The sequence below is a fragment of the Delphinapterus leucas genome, chromosome 10, assembly GCF_059928025.1.
Source record: "Delphinapterus leucas isolate spDelLeu-1000000601 "Yukka" chromosome 10, BTC_Dleu_Yukka2, whole genome shotgun sequence".
NCBI lineage: Eukaryota > Metazoa > Chordata > Mammalia > Artiodactyla > Monodontidae > Delphinapterus > Delphinapterus leucas.
Window position 1 is genome coordinate 7,921,148 of NC_143138.1, and position 15,274 is coordinate 7,936,421.

At 41.2% G+C, this 15,274-nt stretch overlaps 1 protein-coding gene across 1 annotated transcript in view; it reads right to left on the reverse strand.

The window, feature by feature from the left end:
* The window catches only part of MAK (male germ cell associated kinase), a 40,395-nt gene extending 32,678 nt beyond the window's left edge, over positions 1 to 7,717 (reverse strand). Inside the window, exons 1-3 of the mRNA XM_022586649.3 lie at positions 7,350 to 7,717; positions 1,722 to 1,776; positions 574 to 695 (exon numbers count right to left, since the gene is read on the reverse strand). Coding sequence (XP_022442357.1) covers positions 574 to 695; positions 1,722 to 1,776; positions 7,350 to 7,450 — 278 coding nt within the window. The 5' untranslated portion in view covers positions 7,451 to 7,717. The remainder of the gene's footprint in view (positions 1 to 573; positions 696 to 1,721; positions 1,777 to 7,349) is intronic.
* Between the last annotated feature and the right edge of the window lie 7,557 nt (positions 7,718 to 15,274).

Genomic DNA, 15,274 nt, shown 5'->3' on the forward strand with positions numbered 1-15,274 from the left:
TGGACATTAAACTCCCAGATGTGACCAGCAGCTACCACCAAAATGTTATCCTCTCCAAGTTCATGGCAGATGACTGAAACTCTCCTTCTTTAGAGATTCTGTTCGTATGTTTAAAAATTAAAATGAGAATTTCCTTGGGATTGGTAACACATTTTTATGATTCACTTAAGCATTCTAATAAACAAGCGTATTAGATCCTTTCTTAAAAGCAACTTCATTCTTTCCTCCATTCCTTCATTAACCTTTTGCAAGATGCTTGGGAGAGTAAGAAAAAATTTTCTCGATTTTGCCCAAGGCCAGCTTTATTATTGAGTATTAAACTATAGATAGATTTTTGTTTCAAAAAGTATAGATAGATAGTGTGCTTATATGAAATATTTACCTTGACTTTTAAGTTATTACCACGGAAAAATGATGGTCCTTCAACGTTAGATATTATCCTTTGATGAAGATAACTAATTTAAAGCTACCTCATGGACTGACAGATCTGTACATTGCCAAGTGTGACATAATGAAGGGATCCAAGGGACTCATGGAGGAGACAATAAGGAAAAGGTTTTCATAAAGACATACCTGTCTTTCATTAATTGATAGAGGTTTTCTTTCATATATTCAAATATAAAATAAAGATGGTCATTTTCTCTGATAACTTCTTTCAGTTTAATCACATTGGCATGATTAAGTTTCTTCAGAGACTGCAATAGAGCAAATGAGCATTAAAATTCTTAAAGCAAAGTTATAGAAGTTGGCACAATCTCATCAATGCTAGGATGATAAGTACCTTAAGTAGTTTTCCATTTCTTCTAAATTCATTAATGAATTTTTAATATCTATAAAAATTTCCATGTCTAAAAACATCTAGAACATCTATTTAAGTAAGCAGTGGGCTTCCCTGGTGGCGCAGTGGTTAAGAACCTACCTGCCAATGCAGGGGACATGGGTTCAAGCCCTGGTCTGGGAAGATCCCACATGCTGCAGAGCAGCTAAGCCCGTGAGCCACAACTACTGAGGCTGCGCTCTAGAGCCTGTGAGCTACAACTACTGAAGCCCACGTGCCTAGAGCCCATGCTCTGCAACAAGAGAAGCCACCGCAATGAGAGAAGCCCTCGCACCGCAACGAAGAGTAGCCCCCGCTCACTGCAACTAGAGAAAGCCCGCCTGCAGCAACGAAGACCCAATACAGCCAAAAATAAATAAATAATTATATATATTTTTAAATTAAAAAAATATAAAGTAAGCAGTAATTGTCTAAGTAATGAGTATAAGTGCAAAAATAAACCAGGTCAACAATAGCTACAAAACATTTGTCACTTTGTTTTTTCTTGGTCATTAAATAGGTTTAATTTTTTCTGCCTTAACTATGTGGAAAGCCATGCAAAAGTCTCCAAAAATTTATCCAAGTTATACAACATAAAATATAAAGAAATGGTATGTGGTAATTAAAAAAATTGTCTTTCCTTTGATAATATGGATTAAAATGCTCATTTAAAAGTGAGAGTATACTTTTAAATATGAGGGTATAGTTACTTTCTGTTCTCCACTGACATTCTGATGAGAAATGAGAAATTAGGAACATAAAGAAAAACATAAGAAATATAATTATCTTTGGTCTGCTTCCCGCAGAGAACAGAACCATCTTCTTAGCTACCATCCTCAGAAATGAGACACATGTGAGGTAGAGCTAAGGCCTTCTGGGGTTCTTTTCATCTCTGGGATTTTACCTTAACTTCTCTCAAGTTCATACATTCATCCCAAGAATAGAACTTTCTCTTCATTCTGCAATAAAATAGAAAAGTTTAGTGTGTGGGGACCGGGGATTTGAAGACACAATTTACACCATTGGCTTTCTTACTCTATAATTAGTTCACTTTGGGCAAAAAGCTGTGATATCTCTTTTCCTTCCTCCTTAAAAGGAGATCATCTCCCTTCTGTGTATCTCAAGGCCATTTGGTGCAGGTTCATGACAGTGTCACTTCTTGGGCAAATTGCCTAATGACTTCTCTGTGCTGCAAACTGCTTAGCTATAAAGTAGGAACTACTGCATAAGAAAATCCTATTGTAAACTGCTTAGTTCAAGCACCCAGTAAATGCTATTGTAGATGTCCTTATTTTTACTGGTATCTGTGGTCAGCTACAATAAGGTATGAAGGGCATCACTACTATTATCTCTAAAATATCCTTAGTGAATCAGAATTTCAGTTATACTCATTCAGGCGCTAGAAATTTATGAAGGAGCTTGAAGAAATTGAGGGCTTACCAACTTACCAAAAGATACGTTTCAGCACTATAGATTTATAAATGTCTTGCTAAAATGATAAAAGTAAATCTAGCACAGTGCTTAATTTGAAATAAAATAGAAGTCAATTCAAATATAGTATAAAAGTATTTTAGTAAATTGATCAAATCCATGCAAAACTATACATATAATCTCTATGATTCTTAAAAAGTAATTATAGAATTTTAATCCAGTGTTTTAGAGGCTAGTTAATATATCCAAGTTCCTTTTCAAAATTTAGTACAAATTGAAACTTTTATTCTTCTTAAAAATCTGTACTAGCTGCATCCACATATACTAACTACCCTAAGGTAATGCATGTATCTATATGCAGCAAATACAGAAGTTTCCTTGCAAAACAATTAGCCTGATTTCTAAAGGAATTAATTATAAAAAATTAAACCAATTTGTCAGAATTCCTTTTAGATTCCCTGCCATCTTCTCTTTCATTTATTGATTCATCCAACACCGACATGCCAGGGTGATGAAATCAGAGATGGTTACCCTGATGCTTCCCATCTCACAGGAAATAGACTTTAGTTAACACAAAACAGACATACAAATGAGCTTTCAGGATCATGAGATGAATTGGCCAGGCCCCAGGCCTTTTTGATGAGGCAGTATTTCAGATGAGACCTGAAAGAGAGAAGGTGCCAGCATGTGAAGGCTGAAAAAAAGAAGATTCAGCCAGACAGAAACAGCTAGAAAGAGCTGGGCTGGTTAGAGGAAATGAGAGACCACCTCAGGTCGATCCTTGTTCCTTTAATGCCGGGGAGCTGATTTTCATGGCTGTGAGGTCACCGTTCCTGCTCTGCTTTTTCTCCCGTAGCACTTTACCCACCTTCTCGCATACCATATAGTTTACTTTTATGTTTAGTCCTTCTCCCCTCTCCTCACACGCAAGCTCCTTGAGGACACCTCCACATTTCTGCTCAGTTTCTGGCACATAGTAAGTGCTCAATCAATGTTTACTAAATGGATGGATGGATTTCGAGACCCACAGCTGGGGTCCTGAGGAGCTGTCCCACAAACAGGAGATCCTCAGGAATGGAATAGCCTCTCAGGTCCTTAAAGGGCAGAGAGCTTAGTAATATTTGTTAATTAAATGAGGTGCGGGGATCTTACCAACACCCCCTAGAATGAATTCTGTTACAGATTTTTTTTGGAGATGGCAGCAGATACCATAAGGTTTCTTACCAGTGACCTAAATTAAATTTCCCAAGGGAAAAACTCTCTTGCTTCTAGGCCTTCATACATATTATTCTTACAACTTGGAATATTCTTCCCCTCCTCTTGAGAATTTTTTGTCATTCTCGAGATCTCATTTTATGGGGGAAGCCTTCCAAGATACCTCTCCAGCACTGCTTCTCTGTGCTCCCATAGGCCCCGGTATCCCCCCATCATAGGACTTATCATATTTTGTGTTGTAACTTTTCTAATTTGTTGGTCTATTTATAACTCATCTATCCCATCCCCATTTGTCCCGAGCACCAAGTGTAATCGTAGCTTAACAATTATGTGTTGAATGAATTTTTAAACTTTTTGCAAGCCTTCCGAATGACTCATCCTCTTCTTATTCATTTTTACTCTGTCTTTAATTAGGGTAGGAACACTGTCTGGCACATAGTAGATACTGAATGTGGCAGACACTATGACTTGTCTATCCAAGAGCCACTTTTCTTCTCTTCTTTATTAACATAGATCAGCTTTAACCCAGGGATACAAAATGGCCACCTAAGTACTCAGTTTCCCAGCTTCTCTTATTGCTACGTGTGCCACGTGACACACTCCTGGCCACTGAGGAGAAACCAGAAGTCTTCTGGAGAGGGGTGGGGGAAAGCTTTTGCTTTCCTAATGAGAAGAAAGTACAGCAACTGACTGACAGTAACTGTTTCAGCTCTTCCTTATTTCTTCTTACTCGGAATTCACACTCAAGGCCTAGACTGCTACAGCTATGTTTTTAAATTTATTTTATTCAAGGATGGTTGATTTACAATGTTGTGTTAATTTCTGCTGCACAGCCAGGTGATTCAGTTACATGTCTATATATATTCTTTTCCATATTCTTTTCCATTATGGTTTATTACAGGATATTGAATATAGTTCCTTGTGCTGTATAGTAGGACCTTGTTTATCCATTCTATATATGAGTTTTCATCTATCTGCTAATCTCAAACTCCAAGTTCATCCCTCTCCTGACCCCCTCCCCCTTGGCAACCACAAGTCTGGTCTCTATGTCTGTGAGTCTGTTTCTGTTTCACAGATAAGTTCATTGGTGTCATATTTTAGGTTCCACATATAAGCGATATCATACGATATTTGTCTTTCTCTTTCTGACTTATTTCACTTAGTATGATAATCTCTAGGTCCATCCATGTTGCTGCAAATGGCATTATTTCATTCCTTTTTATGGCTGAGTAGTATTCCATTGCATATATGTGCCACATCTTCTTTATCTATTCATCTGTCGATGGACATTTAGGTTGCTTCCATGTCTTGGCTACTGCAAATAGTGCTGCTATGAATGCAGGGGTGCATGTATCTTTTTGAATTATAGGTTTGTCTGGGTATATGCCCAGGAGTGGGATTGCTGGATCATATGGTAACTCTATTTTTAGTTTTTTGAGGAACCTCCATACTGTTCTCCATAGTGGCTGCACCAATTTACATTCCCACCAACAATGTACGCGGGTTCCCTGTTCTCCACACCCTCTCCTACTGCAGCTATGTTTTGAAGACAAAAGAACCTAGGTCTGTGATAACAGCATTGAGACAAGGTATGAGCCCTGGGCTACCTACCTCAAAACATTTTACAATGTGAAACAAATAAATCCCTATTTAATTTACTTTTGGTTAGTTTTTTTAATTTCATACACGGAAAGCTTTCCTAAATTATACACGTATGACTTCTTCTCAGCATTCAATCTATTTGACTGCTTAAAGGATGTGACCTCTCACTTCTCTCAAGGTCTTACCCAGTTCTATGCAGGTGAGGCCCAATTCCCCATTTTATGAAATTGAAGACTGAAACAAACACATGATCTTGCCACACAGAAGGAATAATGAACATTTTGTTACAGAAAACAAACCAACGGTAATAACCTTAAATGATACCACGAGACCCAACCCTCATTCTCATTTTCTTACCCCCTCTCCCCGGAAGCCACAGCTTTCACGAAGTTTATGTAAATCTTTACAGTCCTTTTAAAGATATTTTTACGTATAACTTTATGTGTAATGAAGTATTTATCTGTGTGAATTTACATAATTGCTTAACCAACAAATAAGGATGATTTCATCTCATTTTGTCTGATACCTACACCTCATTTATTATTTTTTTCTCTTGTTGCCTTAGTTAGGGTCTCCAGTTCAATCTTGATCAGTAGGGGATATAGCAGGCACTCTGGTCTTAAAACCAACTTTACAAGAAGTACCTGTAATATTTCACCTTTCAAGTCAGGGAAGTTTCTTCTTATTCCTATTTTTCATTTCGGTTATTTTATATTGTACATTTACTTATTTGATAATAATGGCTATTTAACAATATTTTATAAAAATATTTTCTTATATATGTAAAGTTTTAGATCATGATAGTGTAAAGTTTTTAACATTTGATGAACATTTGTTAAAGCATTTAAATTTTAGATCATCATCATTTAGTTGATGTTGTAGTCAGTTTCCAAGACTCGTTCTGGGGAAACCAATTGCCACGTCATGAGGACACTCAAGTGACTGTCTGTAGAGCCCCATATAGAGAGAAACTGAGGCCTCTTTTTGTCCTTATGAAAAAAGGAAATTTGGACACAGAGATAGGCATCGAGGGAAGCTGATGTGGGAGGGATACAGAGAGAAAATACCATGAATAAGCCAAGGAGAAAGGCCTACAATAGATCCTATCCTCCCGGCCCCCAGAAGAAACCAACTCTGCTGACACCTTGATTTTAGACTTCTAGGCTCCAAAACTGTCTCAATAAATCTCTGCTGTTTAAGCCACCCAGTCTGTGGCTTAAACTTTGCTACAGAAGCCAAGTATGAGCCAAATGATGCTCTAAATTCCTATGTTGAAGTCCTGACCTCCCAGTACCTCAGAGTGTATTTGGAGGTAGACCTTAAAGAGGTGATTCAGGTTAAGTGAGGTCTTTAGGGTAGGTCCTAATCCGATATGACTGATGTCCTCATAAGAAGAGATGAGGACACGACATGCACAGAGAGACGATCATGTGAAGACATGGGGAGAAGAGAGCCATCTACAAGCCAAGGAGAGAGGTCTTACATGAACCAACCATGTTAGCTGACACCTTGATCTCTGACTTCTAGCCTCCAGAACTGTGAGGAAATAAATGCATTGTTTAAATCACCCAGTCTGTGGTACTTCGTTGTAGCACCCCCAGCAGACTGATACAGGGAACCACCTTGGGCATGGGTGCTCCAGCCCTGGTTCAGCCTGCAGATGACCGTGACCTTGGCCCACCTCTTACTGTCACCTCATGAGAGACCTGTAGCCCGAACCACAGCTGAGCTACTCCTAAATTCCTGACTCACAGAAACTGTGAATTAATCAATGTTTGTTCTTGTCTTAAATCATTAAGCTTTGGGGTAATTATTTTTTTACATATGATAGATAACAGATACAGTGGATTAAAGAAATAAGATAATAATAATTAACTCTATTTAATTGGTAAGGTCGGGAAAATTCCATATGCCACTCAGAGCTCAGTTTGATACTATGAATACCATCTGATTTTGAGACGTATTGTTTCAAAGAAACAATAAGCTCTACTCTGTACTCAACTTTAAGTTCCACAATTACCTTCAGTTTCAGTTCAAATGTATCATGCATGAAAAGCAGAGCCCTTATATTTTTTGATTTGCCCATGTAGCTGGACAAATCAGAAAATTAACATATGTGGGGATCAGCTGAACTCCTTTTTGGCAGTGTTTTCTCCAGAATGGCGTTCCATATTAGCCTAACGAGCATGGGGTCTAAACCAGACTTCTCTCTGTACTTGTATACAGTCTCAAGCAAGCAAAGGAAAAGAAAGATCGGCAAACTTGGCAGTGTTGCCCATGGTACCTTTTGATGGCCACCAGCTCCCCTGATTCGATACTCTTGCCCATCAGCACACTCCCATAAGTGCCGTCCCCCAGCTGTCTCATGGTTGTGTATCGGTTCATCTTGGAAAAATAATGCAGCACAGTTGCTGACTGAAATGACTTCCTTGTTGAATATAAATGCTTCTTTTTTGTTCGTTTTTGCCCTTAGACTGTTGTTGCTACACTGGTGACAGGCTTGTCATCATTAAGCACAGGCTCTTCCCCAAGATTATGTAGGTTCATAAGATACAGCAATAAGGAATCTGGCAAGGAAACAGTGCTTCCATTCCTATGAACACCCTGTAAAAAAAGCAAAACAAGAATAAAAGGGATTTTCATTAAAGAACCTCTTCCAAAAATTTACTGGTAACCTAGGAAAATTATAAATACCAACGTGTTAAGCACGTGTCATTAAATCAATTGTGCGATGCGAATGATGTTCACCTATAAAAGACTGATGGTACTCACTGATGAATGCTTCATTTACACGGTGCCATGTTACTTATCCCATGAACGTTCAATAAATACTGGCTTAATGATTTGCATGATTGCTTTTTTACTGACTATATAATGCAATCTATATTAGTCCAAATCAGATTTTGGGAAGTCAGACGCTCTACTATGTCCATTCCTTGAATCAATGTTTGCATCATATTTAATTTGGACCATAATCCCTTATTTGAAACTCCTGGACCAGACGTGTTTGGAATCCAGGAATTTGCGTATTTTAGAAAGTAATACGGTGCGTAACACCTCCCAAGCAGCATCTTAATGTACCTGTAGAAAAATGTTTGAAAAGTACACTACGTAAAATAAATGAAGACCATAAATGACATCACGTCATTCGGGTCATGTTCTGTTGCAGATGAATTTGCACAGATTAATTTTTTATTTTTTATAAATTTGTTTGTTTTTATTTTTGGCTGCATTGGGTCTTCGTTGCTGTGCTGGGCTTCCTCTGGTTGTGGTGAGTGGGGGCTACTCTTCGTTGCGGTGCGCAGGCTTCTCATTGTCGTGGCTTCTCTTGTTGCGGAGCATGGGCTCTAGGTGCGCGGGCTTCAGTAGTTGTGGCACGTGGCTCAGTAGTTGTGGCAAGCAGGCTCTAGAGCGCAGGCTCAGTAGTTGTGGCGCACAGGCTTAGTTACGCGGCATGTGGGATCTTCCCGGGCCAGGGAGTGAACCCATATCCCCTGCATTGGCAGGCGGATTCTTAACCACCGTGCCACCAGGGAAGCCCCAGATTAATTTTTAAAAATTCATCTTTCAGAGCTTTGAGGGTTTCAAAACTACAGAAAAGGGATTGTGGATCTGTATATATTTGAAGGGTACAAGTTTCTCTAGGTTCTGATTTTGTAGCTATGATTAAAGAAAACACACAAAGCACATAAAGCCTTAGTGTCTACCTCATTAAAACAGCGTTCAGTAATTTCCTCCCATTGTTCTGTCTTAGTTCTGCATTCAAGGAACAATTTCGCATTTCATACCTGTTTATCATTCTTACGTTGCTTTGAAAAATCTCTGTCATTCTTTTACAAGGCTGTATGCTTAGTTACAAAGTGTAACAACATGTTTGGCACTATCAAATAGTTTGTTTTAAAATGCCTTTTACAGGGACTTACCTGGTGGCTCAGTGGTTAAGAATCCGCCTGCCAATGCAGGGGACACAGGTTTGAGCCCTGGTCCGGGAAGATCCCACATGCTGTGGAGCAGCTAAGCCCGTGTGCCACAACTACTGAGCTTGCGCTCTAGAGCCCACAAGCCACAACTACTGAGCCTGTGTGCCACAACTACTGAGCCTGTGAGCCACAACTACTGAAGCCCGTGCGCCTAGAGCCTGTGCTCTACAACAAGAGAAGCCACCGCAATGAGAAGCCTGTGCACCGCAACAAAGAGCAGCTCCTGCTCGCTGCAACTTGAGAAAGCCCGTGCGCAGCAACGAAAACCCAATGCAGCCAAAAATAAATAAATAATAAATTTGAAAAAAAATAAAATAAAATACCTTTTACAGGGAATTCCCTGGTGGTCCAGTGGTTAGGACTACATGCTTTCATTGCCGAGGGCCCGAGTTTGCTCCCTGGTTGGGGACTAAGATCCCACAAGCCGTGCGGTGTGGCCAAAAAATAAAATGCCTCTTATAATCTGGTGCTTCACTCAAAGATTTTTTTTTTGCGGTACGCAGGCCTCTCACTATTGTGGCCTCTCCCGTTGTGGAGCACAGGCTCCGGACGCGCAGGCTCAGCGGCCATGGCTCACGGGCCCAGCCGCTCCGCGGCATGTGGGATCTTCCCGGACCGGGACACGAACCCGTGTCCCCTGCATCGGCAGGCGGACTCTCAACCGCTGCGCCACCAGGGAAGCCCAAAGATTATTATTTTTTTCACTGTAGCATGATCTCCACGACATAAAGTCATAAAAATTGCTTCTCTATTAGATGCAGAAATTTAGGAGTGACAAGAATATGTTTTAGTTGTCAAAGTACCTAAGGCTTCCAAAAACAGGCTTTCTGAGGAAACATGGAAGAGAAGTGCGCTAAACCTATGTTGTTTCCTTTATACAGGAACACATTTGTCCACAGGAAACTTTGGAAGAAGCTGTGGGGCTTTTAAATAACAGGGAGTGTGTGTTAATTTGTCATTTATTTTACTTCATATAGATAATAACCACTTCAAAGGCACATGAGAGGTAGTTTAGGCCATGCTAACTCTGTGGCCAGGATCTTGAAAAAGAGATCACAATAGTAAACTCCAGTTCTATTTAGTGGTTCCTCCATTTTTCTCAGTTTAAATCTGAGCAAATGGTCTTAACACATGCCAGCAAATGGTTCCCCATTTGCCTGAAAATGAAGTTCTTTTGTAAGTGGCCATTACATTATACACAGACACAGATTCTAAATATTAAGGCCTTAATATAGAGAAAGGTAACACCCCCGCCTCCTCACATATTTCCTGACCAAAACGTGTATTTGCTTTTCTTCATTTTTCCTTTATCTGGATAAGGAAATATAATTTTGAAAGCTCTTTGGGGGTTTGTTTTGTACCCTGTGCTATGATTAAACAAAACATGGACTCTGAAGTGTATTTCTTCTGATCACTTAGACTCTTATTAAATCAGTATTTTGCATTTTATTATCAGCATGTTAAATTGTTTTTCTTTCTTTCTTTCTTTTCTTTTTTTTTTTTTGCTGCACCGGGCAGCTTGTGGGACCTTAGTTCATCAGTCAGGGATTGAATTCACCACAGTGAAAGCGTCGAGTCCTAACCACTGAACCGCCAGGGAATCCCTAAATTGCTTGACATTCTTTTCTAGCTTTTCTGTTTAAGGTGACATACACTTATCTCTTTTAAGGAAATGTGCTTTCTAGAGGTTTACTGATTCTTTCTGGTTAAGTAACAATACAGAGAATAAATTTGTCCAAAAGGCCATGGTGTTTATCATATCAGTAAAATTATACAGTAACAACACAGAGGGATTAAATGACCTATGAGCAGTCAGAGAATCAGTGATGGAGTCAGTGGAATACTTGCATTAGCCTGAAGCTGTTTGGGTTTTTAGTGCAGTCCCCAGCTGCTAAACAACCCATTCTTGCCAGCTTTTACAATCACTGGTGCAGCTTAAGGAACCACCCCTCTCCGCTGCCAAACCATGTAGAATCTACCCCGCAATGAAAGCTGCCCACCCCCTCCACCCCCTAAAGATTCCTAACTCCTCACCCTAAAACGCCAAGATGCTATAAACAACCGGGAAAGTGCACAGGGTGCGCCCCACCCTGGCTACACCCTGGGGCTACATCTGTCTTGTCCTGATACCTGGAAGGACTTAGTGAAAAATTATAGGCCAGAAACAGTGAAGGGAAAGACTGTGAGTGGGGGAGAAGGGAGTCTTCCTGGAGTTCCTTAAGAAAATTATTATTTTTACCCAACCCCCCCAAAATTATTTAATTAAGAATTTTAATGGGATAAATAGCATCTTCTTTTCTTTGCAAATCTGCTGCATATGCAACAAATTATTTTCTTGTTAATACCTCACTGAGGACAGGCATTGAGGGTCTGAGAGGTAGGCAGTTATGTAGGCACTTCTGGAAAAGGACAAATGGCTTGAGAAGGGAGTGAAAGAGGGAGCGGCACAGATGGGGAGAGAAGTTCAGAGGTAAGAGGTGCCAGAAACATTGAAACTTTCCCTTGCAGCGCCTCAACAACCTGCAAAAGTGGGATTAACTGCCTCTTTCCGGTCCACTATTAAGACCATCAGCCCACCATCGTCAGTACTGTTAGCACAACAGACCATTCAGTCATTGACTCCTTTCTGCATTGTCCTGGAAGCCCAACCGGTTTTGGAGTGGCTATTGTAGAAACTGCACTCCAGGCCTAACCACTCATCTTCCAAGTAAACACTGGAAACGCAAAGTTTGTTTCAAGTGCTATAGCATAGGATACTTATATTCAGGGAAAAATAAGTAAGGGACACAGCCATTTCCCAGTTTCTTTCGTTTGAGGGGTAAAGATTATGGATATGACATAGATTTTAAAAAGCTCTGATTTGTGGCTCTCAGAGAATTGGGCCAGTTTACTAACCTTTAAGTAACACAAGTTTACATACTATGCTCCCAAACAAAACTTTAAAAAGGCCTCTTTTGAGTCATGTTAAATACAAAATAAACAGCTCTCCAAGGTGAGAAGCTGACCATTTCAACTGTCCCCTTATCCCCCTAAAAGTATAAGGATAATGGCCTAATGGCATAGATATATAAAGGTAAAGGATTTTTTAAAAAATCATTACTCCCATGTACCTACTCACTGATAGCATATAAACAACTATTTTTATCAGTGTAGAATAGGAAGGTCCTAAACAGATTACTAGTCAAAAGCGGTACATGTAACTTAAAAGACAGACTGCCTATGGGTCCCCAGTTCACACCCAATAATATTTCTCTGCAAGTTACATATATTATTCTCTGTGGACCTTTGGAAAGATAACTCTGCAAAACAGGGATGTATTGACATGACTTCTTATGCATATATTTCCATATATATGCAACAAAGCAAAACAAGTAAATGTAACTATGATCCTCAATTAATTTAATAGAACTGTTAGGAACTTGGAATTTTCTGCAGTCCAGCTCCAGTACTTACTGACTTCCTTATGAGTTATACAAACCTTATATTCTGGTTTAAGGAAAAAGACACTTATTTAGAGGCTCAATTATAGGCCTACATTAGATAAATGCCCTTATCATTTCTCTCCCATTCTAGTTGTCTTACTTTTATCGAAGTGCGCAATTACTGTAAACTTGAGCTTTATTCTCAACAGCTTCTGCCAGGTAATAAGGGATTTAGATAAGATTAAAGGAGATTAACAGAGAGGGCAAATGGAGGGTAAAATTTGTGTCTGCCCAATCACTGAGCAGATAACGTTTCCATGTCTTCAACTTGTCTTTGTAGAATCTGCTGTAACGTTATTACTCTAAGGCTGGCATTAACGTTTGTTAAAAAAAAAAAAAAAGTAACGCCATAAAAACCATTAAGTCGTTTCAAAAGCAAAAGAGAAAAAAGATTTCAAACTAACCAAATCATACGTTTACAGAAATTAAAAGGGGAGCTTTTACAATGGGAAAACAGGATTCTGTGTTAAAAAATAAATAAAAGCATGGTGCTCTGTGCTAATATTCACAAACACTTAAAACGAAGCAAAACCAAACCAAAGTAACCCACCCCAACGAAGAGATGGTACAGCCAGCTTTGCGTAGGCAGACGGTGGCCGCCCTGCGGGGGAGGGGAGGGTTTGTCCCTCCCCGGTCACTCGGCGGTGAACAGGGCGTGGGGCCGATAAAGGAAAGCCAAAAGGCTGGAAAGTAACGTTTGCCTCCGCCACTATTTCGACTGAACGGGTCGTTTTTCTGATTAAAATCACTCCGATAACTTTGACTCTCTTTATGAGAATTCCGTTACAATTAGAACAAATGCCTGATCATTTTAAAAGATTATCTAAACACAATCACATACATTTCTTTCCTTTTAGAATTGAGATTACAAACCACTAAAAAGCCAGTTTTATTGCCTCCCCTCCCCCGACTCCAGCCCTGTCCTTAAACTGACCATGTCTCAGTCTTATTTGTAGTTAAGAAGCAGTTTTCGTTCCCAGACGCTCTGATCTTTTCTCGCAAACCGGGACTTTTAAAAGACTCCCGTCTGGGGGCAGGGCTCGTCCCCGAGGCCCTGCGTGTCCGGCCGCAGCGGGCAGGTTATCCCCTGACCCCCCCGCGGTTGGCTCGGCGTGAGGACTGGGGGCGCCCGCTGGTCCACCCTGTGCCGGGATTCCGCTTTTACCTGGGAGTCATTTGGGAATGCACGAATGAGGACTGAATTTGGACCCCGTTTCTCTTTCTTCTTTCTCCTTTTCAATTTTGTAACAGTTTTGAACTCAATTCCATTGCCTTCTCCAGACCTGATCCCGCCCCTCACTCCTAAAAGTAGCGTCCCCTCCAGCCTAAGCACTAAAGGGAGCGGGGGAGAGCAGGGGTTGCGTTGGGAGACGCTGGGGTAGAGGTTCGGGGGTGCGGGTCCCTCAGACTGATGGATTCCCGCCGTCATCCTCCAACCCAGGACTGACCGCGCCGTCTAGGAGCGCAGGAAAGTGGTCCAGGGGGTCTCGGAGCGAACCGACAGCTATAGGAGCAGGTTGACCGCCTCCTGCCCGCCCCGCCCCTCCCCGAATTCTCCTCCCTCCAGTCTCTCCCACTACCAGTGTCCAGGCCCCTTCTCTCGGCGGAGGTTGGCGCTGGTAGGACAGGGAGCCGAGGGGACATGCCGGGCCGCCTCGCAGGACAGGCTCGGGCTGGGTCGGACGGAGCGTGGCGGCCCAGCTGCCCGCTCGGGATTACCTGCCAGCGCCGGCCGCTTACCTTGTTCACTCCCTTGTCAAGCTCTGGCGTGCTGTGTGTTTCATCTCCTAGGAAACCGCGGGGATGCTCCAGCTCAGCCCGCCCGCTTACGCCCCGCCCACGGGGCGTGATCGAGCCGGAAGGCCCCGCCCAATACACACGCCCCGCCTCCCGAGGGGCGTGGCTTCTGGGGACACCTGGGTGTCAATGGAGTTAGCGCTCTGTGCCGTTTAATTTGGGGCTTGGGAGAGTCCTGATTACATTTGTAGTTATTTATTGGAAGTTGGTTTGTTTGCTCTTTATTTTGTTTGCTCCGATTCATTCTACAAAGTCTTGATTCATTGACTCTTGTTCCCAGACTTGTGAAGAGCAAGTGGAAGGCTACGTTTGCCTCCTGGTCCTTGTATTTGTCTATACGTGAACTGCCTGGGGAAAAACTGCACTGGGTTGCAAGTCCAGTTGCAATCCAGAGCAGTCAACTCCTCAGGTATGTGTCATCTCCATTTTCACTTATTCGTTCAGAGTACTTACTCGTAGCAGTCACAGTGTTAGATTGTAGTGATCCCAAGGTAAATGAGTGAATGTGTGAATAAATGAGTTGTGAAAGAAGGGCACACTTGTGTTATTACCAAAAAACAAACAACAACAAAACTCAATTGGCTAGCAAAAAAAAAGCCCATAAATCAAAAGCATGAGACATGGGGTAGTGATGTACCTATTAGTAATTATCCATTAGGTGTCAGGCTCTGGACCTGGCACTGAGAATAATGCCAGGGTAGCAGGACAGACATGTTCATGGTCCTCTCACAGCTTAAAGCGAAAAAGACAGGGGAAGTAAGAAGCATAAGTTAGATCATGGAGGTCTTATATGCCCAGTTATGAAGCCTAAGCCTTATCAGGCAGTAACTGGGGAACCAGTGAAGAATTTTCTACAGAGGAGTGATATGTTCACGTTTGCATTTCAGAAAGATCACAAAAGCAGCAGTGGGTAAGGTGGATTTCAACAGTGATTGTAAAGGCAACAGAAT